This window comes from Triturus cristatus, chromosome 6 (assembly GCF_964204655.1).
Source record: "Triturus cristatus chromosome 6, aTriCri1.1, whole genome shotgun sequence".
In the NCBI taxonomy this organism is placed as follows: Eukaryota; Metazoa; Chordata; class Amphibia; order Caudata; family Salamandridae; genus Triturus; species Triturus cristatus.
Window position 1 is genome coordinate 498,548,225 of NC_140589.1, and position 14,767 is coordinate 498,562,991.

At 43.6% G+C, this 14,767-nt stretch overlaps 1 protein-coding gene across 1 annotated transcript in view; it reads right to left on the bottom strand.

Annotated features, from left to right (window-relative positions):
* The window catches only part of LMBRD1 (LMBR1 domain containing 1), a 701,604-nt gene that overhangs the window by 379,846 nt on the left and 306,991 nt on the right, over nt 1-14,767 (bottom strand). The window contains exons 8-9 of the mRNA XM_085610906.1: nt 5,449-5,574; nt 392-544 (exon numbers count right to left, since the gene is read on the bottom strand). Coding sequence (XP_085467032.1) covers nt 392-544; nt 5,449-5,574 — 279 coding nt within the window. The remainder of the gene's footprint in view (nt 1-391; nt 545-5,448; nt 5,575-14,767) is intronic.

Consider the following 14,767-nt stretch of genomic DNA (forward strand, 5'->3'; position numbering starts at 1 on the left):
ATTTCGGGGTCCGCGGAGAACGCGGAATTGCCAAAGATTTGCACGGAATTGTTTGCTTGTTCGCGAGATATTTCCCCCCAAGCACGCAAACAGTATTCGCGAACAGGAAAAAAGCATCACGAACGGGCAGAACAAGCAATTCTGCGTGTTCGTGGAATTTCTGCGTGCTGGCGGAGATTTTTTACTGTTTCGCGGAGCTTTACATAGCGCGACTACGCAAATTCCGCCCACCCCTACTTTTAGGTGAATGCCTGCGTAATAACAGCAAGATTTTAGTTGGTACGTCTTCCCATTACCCTCAAATGTTTTGCAACATTACTCCCTTTTGAGGTCCAGTGCAACATAAAGGGAGAGGGAGAGAAAAAAGCATGATAGCTAGCACAAAACTCACTTTCAGGGGTCTCATGACACTGCATAATGATGTCCAACAACTCTGCTGGAAATCTTCCAGGTGCCTTCCTCTTCTCCGAAGCGTTCTGAGCTTCTCTTCCAAATGCTGAAGAGAACGCCGTTCCTTTGATGGCAGCGGACGACCATCTTTGCACTGTTGTAATGAAAGCAGAACAAATGTAACAGTTTATTTGCATTTAAAAAAAAAGATTTTTGTTAACAAGACAAGACACAAAATATTTGGGGAGGTGAAGAGTGCTTGAAAATACATAGCAAACCAGAAGCTTTGCATTCTTTTTGCAATATGAAAGCCCATAAAAGTACGCTCTACAAAAGATCCTTAGTTCGGTTTCCAAAATTGTGGCCTCTTTTCCGTCTTCTATAAATCTTAACATTTCTTGTTAGTCTATACCGTGGGTACGCGCAAACATTTTCCCAGGTGCCACATAGTTTGGTTTGTGGTGTGTCCGAGGGCCGCACTGATGCCAGCAGGGTAGCAGTGGGGCTTTGCTGGGGTGGGTAAGGTGGGAGTAGTAGAACCAAATCATGTACATAGTGCCGTCATTGAGTTATGGAGTTATTTTGAGGGTTTCATTCCATAATGTCCTCTAAATTAAGCGCTTAGTCTCTAGAAGAGTCATAGATTTGTCAATCCTGTGTTATGCTGTATCTGAATAGCTATCCCTATACTTCACCATGAAGTAAGCCTTCCCTTTTGCTATTGCTACCTTGGGAGAGTCAATTTAAAACAGGAAGCACCTTCATTACTGAATTAGAACGAAATAGGATTGCACAATGTGAAACTAGAACACCTAGGATCAATCCCGGCCCAACCACTTAACCAAATTGTGAGAGCCTAGCAATTATTTTCTTTCCCTTGGTCTTCTTTTTCCTTGCCATCACCTAAAAGGGCACCTTGAAATACAGGAGTTCATGAAATGCGCTGTACAAACCCTCTGCTTGTGTTTCATTTAATAAACTATAATGTTGTCAATGTACAACAACAACCCAGGCCACCCAGAAAGTTCCACGTGAAAACTTACTTGCCTCTTACTTCAATATTAGTATAATTTTAATATTAGTAGGCAACACACTGCGTTTACTTGGATCTTTTTAATAACTGCACTATAACATAAGGGATGAGGGAGGGCAGTCAGATATTTGCAGGAAGACATAGTATACACCGGAAAGAACGGTACAGCAGGCAAGTAGATTTTTCAACTGATGGATACTTCTTCCTGCATATTTCGGCAGGATTGAGTAGCTCTGATCACCCCAAAAGAATTCACAACACAAACCTGGGAAAGTAGCAGTTACTGTGAGTCTGAGCTTTGAGGGAGCAAAAGTATGTGAGGAAGACCTTGTGGCTATCGGGTGAATTTTGTCCACCAGGATGGCCCTATAGTGAGTGCACTGGAAGCTGTCATGGCCCTCGTAGAGTGTCCACAAATGATAGTCCAGTATATTTTTGGGTCAATGCATAGCAGAACGTATTGTGAGTTGTAACCCCAACATGAAATAGCGCACTTGGATACCATGATGACCTCCATGACTGCAGCAACTCTGTCCTATTATGAGTGGCAGATATAACAACACACAGCACGCTTGGGACCAAATCTATGCAGTCATTCATTTGATGAGATGAGGAGGAGGGAAAGAGGAGGTGGGAGAATGACGCATGTTAAAGCAAGACACATTTTGGCAGATTAGCAGTGCAGGAGCTCAGCACCTTTTTACCTAAGTAAAACACCATGAAAGGGAGCAGGGCTGGAAAGGCCAGCAGTCCACCAGTGCCACAGGCCCAAGTTATAGTCAAAAATAAAGCAGTTTTCAGTACCAGTAAACTAATAAGGCAACTGTTCAAGCTCGAATGGAGACCTCATGAAGAAGGTTGACCCTAAACGTAAATCAAACCGTGGAATGAAAGGAGTGGTAGTAGACAAAGTAATCTTTTCAGAAAACATTCCAAAAGTGGCAAATTTGAAGAGAAAATGAAGCAGACTGGTCAGGGACACAGGGAAGCCGAATAGCTTTTTACAATAGTGACTGCCAAGCCCTGTTGTGCAAGAGAAAACATTAAGCTATAACATAAGGAAGGCAGGATTGGAAAGAATCTAACTATGACTCACACCTCTGAACAAATGTACCTTAGTAGTCAGCATAAAGGGATTTTGTGATGGGTTTGTTGGCAGCCAAGATGGCGTCAGCCACAATTGACAGGTGGGCTTGAGTAGCCACTGCTTAATCTCAATGCATTCAGCGCTAGAGGACTGGAGTGGAGGACCCATCAGCCCTGCTAGGAAAGCACGCCCGACCTGTACAAGAGGGGAGGAGGGCATGAAGGCTGAGTTCCAATAGATAAGCATACTAAATCATTCTCACCCAATCTGGGAGAATGAGGATTGGTGGAGCTCAACTCTCCTGCGCCATCTGCAAGACTCAACAGAAGTAGGATTGGCAACAATGCTTAAATCAGTACCTGTTGTGCTGGGGAGGCATGTTTCAGTGAGCTTGATGTTAAGCAACTAGTTTTTAATAGCTTCAGACAAGAATTTGTGTTTCCTCCGCAGAGCTGCTTGCTGTAAAAAAGCATGACCATTATGGTCACTTGATATATCCCAAGAAGTCTGAGGAACGCATCCAGGAATGGCAGAACAGGTAGCAGCCATAGGTATAGACCAAGCAATTGTGTCCACTGAATCCTGGTGACACTTCATGAGTTGTTTGAAAACATCTAGCCAATCACTGACCAGCCCTTAAAATAGCTTTTTCATGTGGTCGGGAAGGATGATAATTAGTGGTCATGTATGACAGCTCCGAGAGTGTATGGATGCTGTGGTCAAGAAAACATGTGGTAACAGCCATTTGGAGAGTTAAACTGCCACATGCTAAGATGTTTAAGCTCATTGAATCAGGTCTCTTGGACTCTAGATCTGGAGATGCCATAGGGCAGATTTTAGGGTTCAGTCTAGTAGAAGAAGCCGAACCACCAGACTTTCAAGAGAAGGGTTCTATGAAAGAAACTTTGGATCCTAAGGTGCCAGTCTGTATCGTTGAGTAATTTATCTGTGGGCTTCCAGCCCAGGGACAAGTTTCTCCCAGGCATCCATTAATGCCTTCAGGAATACCTTGCTAAAAGGCAGCAGTGGATCTGATACCATAGGAGATGGTTCCAGGATTATGGTCAAACCGTTTAACTTTAACAGGGGGCAAGATCAATTCCAAGCATACTGCAGAGATTCATACCGCTAAAGTGAAATTAACTTCTACAAGAGGGGGCAAAAGGGCAAGGAATGTCCCCTCCTAAAGAAGTGCCATGGCCATTGCCACTTAAGTTTAGAAAAAGGTCAAAGGTACTTTTAGCAGGTAGGACATTATCAAGCTCAGAGTCTCCAACTTCTGAAAGGCGATAGCTCTTTTCAGGCACAACAGGAGCATCAGAGTCCAATTAAAAAGTTTCCTCCATTTGTGCAAAGTCCCTGGACCCTAGGAAGGTGCTCTGTTCTGTGTTCCTCATCAAAACAGGAATGAGCCTTAACTCTCACTATGTGAATAATATCTGCTGATTTCAAAGATGAAAGTGGGGCTGAGATTGGATAAGAGGTTTGTACCATGGAGAGCATCGAAGACTATGCTGAGAGCATAGGGTGCAGTGTCTAGTTAGGCATTGGTGTCTTTGTTTAGAAGAGGTGTTGAGTCCAGAACCTGTGGAGGTGTGGAGTATGAAAAAATTAGGGTCAGGACTGATGGAATCAGTAAAAACACAGGAATGGGTCAAGTGGCCCCAAAGGGTAGCAATAGCTGTACTGAATTTGTCAAGTACGGTTGGAGGAAAGGCGTCAGCCTGTAAGGGGCCAGCAGATGGAGTTGACAACTTTAGCATCATCTTCTCTAATAATGGAACTGGCTACAAAGACAAAGGAGAGAATGATGTCTGGAAAAGAGAACATTTTATCAAGCACGACAACTTACATGAAGGTGAAGAGGACCGCTTTGGGTGTCCCTAAGGGCTTCAGCGAAAACAATTTGGCTTCCAGTTCTTTGATGGCCTTTTAGACCTGAGGAGTAGGGGTAGCAGTTGATGAGCATAGTGGGATCTGCCAAAAATCTGCCATAGACATCTTTTTACAGCTTCTACAAGAAGGTTTATACCTTGAAACCTGAGGAGAAGACAGGACCCAGTCCTTTTTAAATTATGAGGATCTTTAGTAGTGAACCACTGAGATGTCTCTTACCCAGTGTCGATGGGGTGTGAAAAATTAGGAACGGACGCCAGTCGACACCCAATATGTGCCATTTTTCTTATATATTGAGTGTGTGATGTAAGCTATTGATAGGAATAAATAGTCTGCATCCAGTCTGGTGCCTTATGAATAACCAGTAGGGCTATTCAAAAGGTGATGAATCTGAGGTAAAAATTATTTACCAGAGTAATTCCCTGGAAAGTCATTAGAAAACGATAAGACAATTACAGTAGTATGTTTATTTATAGCACTGAACTAGAAAGCAGGAATCTAGTTGAACTTTAATATCCTTAAACACTGCAGCTTTTGAAAATAAAATTTGTTAAAGTGTTCATATTACATTTATCACAATATATTTCACAGCCAATACAAAGCTGGGTATCTGGGTTATTTTCAAATTACCAGTTCCATATTTATTTTACATACTAATAACCACAGCATATTTTTATAAGCGGCACCTTACCATGACCTCAAAGTATATTTCAAGCCACAGTAGAGTAAGTTTATAAAGGAACTCTTTACTGACTATTAACTTCATATTAATGTACATTTGAGGATACTTCAGCCCACACAAGACGTTTATATATTTTGGCTCTACTGTTTAGAACAGTGGGAGAAAAAAGAAGTCAATAGTATACTTAACAGAGGAGCAATTACCTTTTAGCAATGGTTTGAGCTGTGTGGCTGAGAACTCTTACACATATACTAAACCTTGTCGTACCTTGTGGCACACTTCTTTATACCTTGAAACAGCCTATCTCTGGCATATGGCACAATACAAATAATGAAAACTTAAATTATAACATTTGCCAACCTTTGACTTGATTGTTTCAATCTGCTGCTCCACTTCCTCAATATCGTCCGTATTCTCCAAGCGTTCATATGCTGCACTTCTGGTACCTTTAATCAGATTTAAAGGCAATGCTGACATGCCATAAGCCTGAAATATAATGGAGATTGAAATACTGTAAAAATACATCAAATAATCAATTCACACTTAGCATTAAACCGTTTTGCACAGGAGGATCCAGCTTCATCAAACAATACAACAGATATATAAGGATTTATGGTTCTCAAACACCCTGTACTGTACAGTTCACCGACGCAAACAAGGGGAATAAATCACGACCTAACTAACTGTAAATCAGACACGTAGAACATAAAAACAACATGCCCATTACAGAATGTCATACCAAATACATATAGTGATTCATTCTGGCCTATGCAGTTCATTTTTAAGTTATGGAGTGGGCAGCACAGACTGCGTAATTCAAGTAACTTTGCAGGCATAGCGGAGTACTCTCACTCCTTATGATTCACGTAATTCACGCCTAATTGTTAAGCATCAAGGTTGCCAAACCAATACAATAAATTGTAACATCATTATTTCCTTTGTCCTGATGATGCCCTCAAATGGCTGATGCAAGAGGTGCCATAGACCTAAACAGATGGCAAGATGATACAAACTGATTTTAAAAACACTTGTACTGTTGGTTTACATAAGTCAAAGTGCTGTTGACACTCTTCACATAAATCAATGTCTTTCTTAATTGCTGCTAAAAAGAAAATTGTTGATGAAACACAATTAGTCTTTAGTGGAATGAAATGTACCATTTTTACAATAACAGGTCTGCTGCCTTAATTCCATTATTTGTTGAACTTTTTGTTGTGTGCCAACATCATATTAACCTTTTTAAAATGACTCCACTGGAAACATAGACCTTGCAGGATCCATTACACAGTGATAGCAGTGCCCAAACTGATCCACTCAACTTTCCTCTGTCACAACGCCCCTTTAAAGATTGAGAGTAGTGCCAGAACTTACACAATACAAGCACATTTGAACCTTGTGCCCCAAGGAGTGCAGGAGTATTGTACTGAGGAAGGTGCACTATAAACCTCTTCACCGCAAAATATCATTGCAAAGTGACTGCAGTGCCAGAGTTGGTGCAGTAAAGCTATCTTCTAGAACAGTGCCTCGCCACTCAGTAAAGGCAGTGCCACAGCTGTTATGGTACAGGCACACAAAGCTTGTTTACACTTGGGTTTATGTACGGGAAGCATTTTTTTTTCTTTTTTTTGTTAAACAAGCACTGGCAAAGTCAATGGCCTTAGGAATCTAGTTAAATGGCCATTTTTAATTGCAAGCCTAGACCACAAAAAGAAAAGAAAAACAAAAAATATCCCACGACCTAAATGTGGTAGCCAAATGTTTGAAATAAAAAATTCTAATTGAAACAACATTCACTGTTATGGCTGTTTACATTTTCATGCTTTTAACTAAAAGTGCACACATTTTATTGGGAGTATTTGAGTTTTGAATGCAACAACCTAACCAAGCACTCATATTGTTTTCAGTTACAATGCTACACTGTAACCTAAACATTGTATAAAGGCAACTCTGACAAATACTGGCAAAGTCACAAGGTCTCACCTTTGTGACTTATTGGCTTTGCCAATGGTTGATCACCACACTGTGCAGCATCATTTAAGCTGTGCAGCATGGCTGGAGTAAAACAAGAAAACTTTTACATAGCCGTCTGCGTCATTTTGCAGCTGTATGTACCATGTATGCATGTGCCTCCAAAAAGAGGAGGCAGATTTTTTTTTTTTGGGAGAGGGGGTTTAGTTACTGCAGCAATTCAAAGCAATAACTAAAAACAATACGTATTTAGTTTTTTTTAGGTGTGTGTAAATGGAGTGGAAGCAACAGGAGCAGAAGACATGGGGTGAAGCAACAGGGGGATCAGACGCAATATGGGGGATAGTGGGGTCATAAGCAACATGGGCAGGGCAGAGTGGTACGGAAGTAGCAAAGGGAAGGCGGGGGACATGGATTCACCAAAAGGAGGGTGGGACACAAAGAAGCGACATGCGGGAGGGCAGGGGGGCACCGAACAACAGGGGAGGGGGGCACAGAACAACAGGGGAGGATGGAAGCAACACGGAGAAGTATACGGGCAAGCGCAACCGGGAAGGGGGAGGCACACACAGGAAGAAGCAGCAGCACAAGAGGAGAGAGATATACACAACGGAGAATTCTAAAAAAAAAAAAAAAAAGCTTTCTCTGTGAGTGCTTACACAACATGAAAAACAGTGGTTCACTGACATTGAGCACCAACACCCAGCAAAAACACACATGCTAAAGAGACAACGCTCCATGAAGAGACAACCAAAACACTGACAAGCTGGGATAAGAATAAGAACCAGGCAAAAGATGGGACAAGAAAACCCAACCAATGGCAAGCAATGGGCAGGCGCCATGTTCATGGTAAGCCACAATATGCCACATCGCATGAGCAGTCTAGTACACTCGACATAAAAGGTGTGAAATAAATCACCATCACACTGGGCACCTGAAATGCAGGCAAAATAAATAAACAGCTTTTACATTTAATATAAGAAACGATATATCAAAGCACACTTTGAACCAGCTTTGAAACTGAAGAGAAAGGAGCTCATTCTAGGCAAGTGTAAACAATGCTCATAGGTTAAATTCAGTCACTCAAAGTGAAGAGAACCAATGAGTAAAGTGGGCTGGCTCGCTGCTCCGTGCTTTATGCCGTGGTGGGCGAAAGCAAAATATAGAAGACCAGTATGCATATTCTGAATAGATTTTCGTAAAAACTATAGTTTACGAAAAATCTAAAGCTGCCTCAAAGGCTAGATCTAACATAAAATTCAGATGATTTGTTTAGCAAATGATTGTTTAAATAGGTAACTATTTAAATGTGCACACGAAATAAATGGACAAACTGCTATATGCCTCTCCTTAAACACAGATGTCACAAGCAGGGCTCAGAATAATTCCCGAATACTGAAAGATTCTGAACGACTGGACAATGCACTTATGATGGTCATCCTGAGTTTGTCTAACACCATCAAGCCCACAGCGAGGACAGTGCCTGCATTTGCCATAAACGGAGTCGCATCTTATGAAAAAAAAAATGAAATTTAGAAAATTTGCTTTTCAATTCAAAGGTATTGTTCAGATACAAATGAAAGCGAACAGCGTGCACCTTCCACCTGCGGACAATTATGGTAGGTTTTTTTCTTTTTAACTGCAATTGTTTTTGTCTTTTTCTTTTGCAGAAGGTATGGTACTACAGAGAGTGAAACAAAGTATGCTAACACTGCCCTCTAGTGTGTAATTTCAGCTAAACTGACGCAAAAGAGTTAGGAAAAAATATACCATCTCAAAACATGCCATCTCAACAGAAAATGCAGCTCCAATCTTTCAGGCAGCCATGTGACGATACTGTTGAAGCAGTCAGTCAGTCAGAAAAACTTTATTTCGGCTACAAGCCATAAAAGTTCAAAAAATAGCATAATATAATATCAACAGGAAAAATAAAAAAGGATAAAACATGATTCTGAGTGTAGATACAATCATCATTCAGCGTTTCATGAAATAAAAACAGGATAGTGACAATAAATAGTACCGGTAAAATTGCCTTAATGAGGTAGAAGTTGTCTTCTGATTAGCCACATAGAAAAGAGAAATTTGGCTATCACAATAACATATAGGGGGGAAGAATCATATTTCAGCAACCTGAAGAGATCTCTGTGGTTCGTGGCCCCTATATTCTTAGCAAGTTGAATTATCCATTTTCTACGGGGGATTTTATATGCCGGGCAGAAGATTATAACGTGAACCTCGGTTTCATCAGTGGCACCGCACCCAGGACAAGATTGTCTGGGTAAGCCAGCCCATTTATTTGTTCTCGAAAGGAGGGGGAGGGACCCATGCCTAAATTGTAAATATAATTTTTTGGCAATTACCGGGTGAATCAAATCTATTGCAAACTCAAATCTATAGCCAATTTTGACCTCGAGGAAAGCAGAGGTCAAATTTGCAGTATTAGCAGATCGAATGATTTGAGTCAGCTTGTATTCCTCCAGAATTTTTGCCAATGATCTTTTTGGCAGGGAGGGGCAAGTGACCTCAGGTGAGAGCCAAAAGTCTTCTCTCCCTATATCCCTGAGTAATTTTTTAACATAGGCTAACCAAGGGATAGCACCTGCCTTTGGTAGCAATAAGATGGACTTCAATTCCTCCTGAAAGGTAGCAAGTTCAGGAGTGCTCCATAGTCGTCGCCAATACATTACCGGTCTGGAGGCGACCATGTCTGCAATTGGTTGAATACCCAGGTCCATCCTGAGCGGCTGGATAGGGGTGCTCATTGGGAGTGCAAATAATTGTCTAAAAAATTGGTTTTCTGACTTAGTTAGAATCAAGGATGGGTTATGACCCCATAGTTCAGCGCCGTAGGCTGCCACCCCCCTTGCCTGGGTTTTATAAATCTCTACCAGTGGGCTGATTAGTTTTAAGTGGCTATTTTTAAGCATCTTTAGAATCCCCCCTGATATCTGGACGAGTTTTAAGTTTACTTTTGAGATCTGGGGGGGCCAAGGTCATTTTGTTATTGAGGGTCAAGCCCAGATAATCAAAAGTGTTCACCCGTTCTAGGGGCAGGCCATCCAGTTTTGGTATGGGACGATTGGTGGTATCTGCGTGAAACACCATGTATTTAGTCTTATTCACGTTAATGATTAGGTTCCTTTTCCTGCAAAAGGTGGCAAAGCCATCCAGGACTCTAACCATACCCATGGGCGATCTGGACAAAAGCAGAGTATCGTCCGCAAACATAAGTGCGGGTATTCTCCTACCTGCCAACTTGGGGGCATCTATATCGCTTAGGGCCAGGATATCTTCAACCAGTCCATTCAAAAAGAGGGCAAAGAGGGTTGGGGCTAAAACGCAGCCCTGTCTGACTCCCTTTTCTACCCGAAATGGTTCTGTAAGTTCTCCATGGAGTCCGAACCTGACTCTAGCAAAGGTGTCGTTATGGAGGCGTTCTAATAGGTCACAGAGGTAGAGAGGTACGCCCATCCCCTTTAGCAGCTCCCAGAGTTGGCTGCGGTCCACCATGTCGAAGGCAGACTTTAGGTCAACAAAAGTGAGGTAAAGACTGCCCCCTTCTAAAATTATACTTTTCCAGTGGATCATTTGTAGCCTGAACAATTGGTCCACAGTTGACATTCTAGCTCTAAAACCCACCTGCAGGGGGGTCAGAATGTTAGATTCCTCCATCCAGGTTTGTAGTCTCCCTAAGAGAATGCGAGCAAAAATCTTCTGGGCAACATCTATTAGGCTAATAGGCCTATAATTAGCCGGATCAAGTGGAGAGCCCTTTTTATGTATTGGTATGATCTCGGCTCCAGCCCAAGTGGGTGGTAGCGGCATTCCTGCTAGAATTGCGTTAAAGAGACCAAATAGATATGGGACCCAGATGTCGGGCTCACTTTTAAAAAGATCACCTGGGATTCTATCTAAGCCTGGGGCTTTATTGGGTTGGACTTTACTGAGGGCAACTCTAACCTCACTGAGGGTGCACATCGGGGTCAAGGCCTGAATTGGGGGTAGGCAAGGACTAGAGTAGGGGAGGGAGATGAACGATAGTGGAGTCTTAGAAGCGTAGAGTTCTTTAAAATAAGTACGCCATATTTCTTGCCCAAGATTGGGTTGGAGCGCTTGGATCGGACGTGACGTTCCAGTTTTAACTAAGTTCCAGAATGATCTTTGGTCCCTGTTTTTTAATGCATGGGAGATTTCCTCCCATCTGCTGATTTCCCACTCTTTTTTTGCTTCATTGATGGTTTTCTTAAAGAGGGCCCTTGCTTCCTTTATTTTTGGCTTAGTGCCATTTTTAAGAGTTGTCAAGAGCAATAGCTTTGCTTCCCTGCACGATTAATTAAACCAGGTAGGATTCTCCCTTGTAGATGGTACGTTTCTCTTAATAGCCCGGCTAAAGTGGGTCTCAAGGGTGCCACATAGTTCTATGTGTGTAGCTCCAATCAGGTCTAAATCAAGATGAGCCTCTGGTGTAGTTTGTGCTTCCATTAATTTCTCCAAAAGAGGCTAAATCTCAGAGTACATTGCACCGAGATTCCTATCAGATAGGGCGATCTTCTCCCATCTAACTCTTCGGGAGCCATCAGTTGTGATCAGGGGAACAACGCTAGGTGGATCAATGGGAGGAAGGTGATGGTTTGTAAAACCCTCCAAGGTGACAGCAATGGGATTCGCTTTCACAGCGTTTAATAACTTGGAAGTCCAAGATCCTAGGCCACAGTCCCATACTAAGCATAATATAATCAATGATGGAAGTTTGGTCATTTCTTTCAAATGTTGGGTTACCTGGATTATCGGCAGGGAACCTGCCATTGCATGCCCTTAGCGAGAAAGTAAGTGTTAGTTGGGTGAGTTGAAGAACCAATGGCGTCCAGGCCTTCGTGGGATAGGTATTGGAAGGCGGTATAGCCCACACTTGGTCCTCTTCCTGGGATACAGGGGAGATCAGCCCGTACAAAGGTTCGTAGTGGCAGTTGAAGTCTCCACCGATTACAAGAAAATCGGTGTTAATAGTGGTTCTCAGAAATACATCCAAACTGCTCAAAGTGATGGACTCCTGGCCAGAACTCACAGGACGGGAATATATGTTTATGAGGGTCAGTACCTCATTTTCCCATGAGGACATGACTAAACACATAATATCCGGTGAGTCGGTATTAATTCTCTTGAATGCCCATCCCAAATGAGTCCGTACCCAAATAGACATCCCTCCAGAGGGCCTTCCCCCATTTGGCCTTACTGCAGATTCCCAGAAAGTAGCAAACCCTACACGATAATGGGGCTTCAATGCCCAAGTCTCCTGAAAGAGGCAGATATCATGACCATCAATGTATTCCCCCCAATCAGGGAGTTCTAACAAACGTGATAGACCTGCCACGTTCCAGGACAGAATTTTCAACCCTGTAGCCTTATAGGTGGAAAGATGGGCAGAATAAGACCTAGGGGAGGTAGATGTTCTGGCCGGGGGTGTACTTGAGTTGCCACTGATAGTGGTAGGTGTTAGGCCTAGCTCTGTGAGAGGGTCAAGAAGGGGAGTATTATCAAAGGGGGTGTCAGAACGAAGCACTGTTAACTCAGAAAATGGTGTATCCGTTGACTTCAATTCTATTTGATAAGTTAGCCCTGTTTTGGGGCTTCCACCCGGATACGGAGTCGAAATCAGGGCGGGTGGAATGCCCGTGTCGGTACCTATTAGTAAAAGGTTCCTGTCATCTAGGGATTTTAGACATTCAAGGGACGCTACAGACAGACTTGTGAGTATTCCCCGTGCTCTAGGATCGTAGCCATCATCCAGGTGTTTCCAAATGTCTGAGCCCATGAGTGCCTGGGGCTGTGGTGATGGAGCCGAGCTCTCAATTGGCTCCGTCTGCAATGTGGCTATGGGCCTGGGGTTGGAGTCTAGCTTCAGTCAATCAATGCAATCCAAGGAACTGAACCTATTATGGCAGGGTATGTTAGAATAGGCAAGATGTGAATCAGTCTCTTGAAATCCACTGTGGCCTATGCGCGGTCTCTCTGTGGTCGATTGTGCAATAAGTGTGTCCCTCCTAAGTTTGGGTGCTCCCAGCGGATAAAAGTATGAAAGGAGGGGGGAGTGGATTCCATCAGCCATATTATTCCAACCCCCCTCACCGACATATTTTACCACCATTGGATCTTTAAAATTCACAATTATGCAATCACCCCTGATGTTCTTCACGCCCCGACCTACCCAAGATACTCTTCGAACCATCAGAATTTCCCCGTTCAAATTTGAAGGCAAAGGTCTATTTGCGTTCAACCAATGTATTGTCTTATACTTCAAAGACAGATAGGGTTCAACTCTGTCTTGTGGGAGTTCGGGTACGCCTGTTAAAACCACAACATATGGACTACATTCTGGTGGTAAGTCGAGTCTTGGGAGAATCTTAGTGGTAGGGGGGGATTAGATACAGAGATGGTCAGGGGAGGGGGGGGGGGATTTGAGGTGAAGGACCCGCTAGGCTACCTGTTTCACAGGTTGCACTAACCTGTCGTGGTATGGCAGAGCGAGCATGCCTACAGTCCTTGCTGCAGATTAGTTCCCCTCCAGTTTGAGCTAAATTGGGAGCGGAAGAATGGGCAGCCACCTGTTCAGTAAGCGAAATACAGGGTAAATTGGTCGATTGGTGGCAGGATGGATTCAGAGCTGGGTGTGCTGGTGCCACTGTTAGGCTGTGTTTGGTTTGGTAATAATGCTAGTTTCCCTTCCAGAGCAGCAAGGCGCTCAACTAAGGGGGACAGCCTTCCATCAATTAGTGCAGCCATTCTATCCCAAAAGGCACTAGGACTCAATCCCTCCAGAACTTCCAAACATGGAACAGTGGATGTAGGGGGTACGACAGAATATTGAGTCGGGATATTAACTGGGTCGTTTTCTGTTAAGGGTGTTTAATTATCTTGGTTGGGGACAGGCATCTTTTTTTGTTTCTTTTTAATGGGACATCTCACGGGAACCCCTTCACGTTTTTTCCCCTTTTGTAGCTGGGGGGTTCACCCCAGAACATTTACTTCTGACAGACCGATCCGTCATGGATCTTGTTGTGGCACAAGTGAATATAGGAGCTGGGGAAGAGTGATCAGCCTGATTGTGCCCGAAAACAGTTGGGTTAGGTTGAGTAGAAACAACCAGAGGGGAAGGATCATCTAGGAGAACCTCAACTGGAGAGCCACCTAGTATGGGAGGTACGGAGTTATCGGGGGAGGGGATGGTCATAATAGCTCCCAAAGAGGAACGCTTCCCTAGCGATGGATCTAGGGACAGTCTACGTTCTGTGGCAGCGATCTCATATGCAAGGACATTGCTAGCCCGTGTTCTAAAATTGTCTAGGGTCCCTACGACATTACAGCCCTTAGGGGCCAGCCTCAATAGTCCGGTAGCCATTGCTTGTTACCTTTGACGGAGCACACTTGCCAAGGGGTGTGTCCAGCCCAGCCTCGTACAGTCTCGAACGGCCTCAAACGGCCCGCTCTTTGCCCGGTCTTCGCCCCGGGTGACGCCCCGCGCGCGTCCTGCGATCGCGTGGGGGGGTGTGTATTAAATTGGCAAGAGGGGCGGGGCCAGGAAGAGGAGCCAGGTGCGGGCGATAACTGGAGCACAAAGCAGCCTGGACCTCGCAGTCCCGGGTAGTCAGTTCTGCAAATAAAAGTCCCCTTGTAAGTAGAGCGTCACCCGCACCCACACTGCAATCAGCGCAGC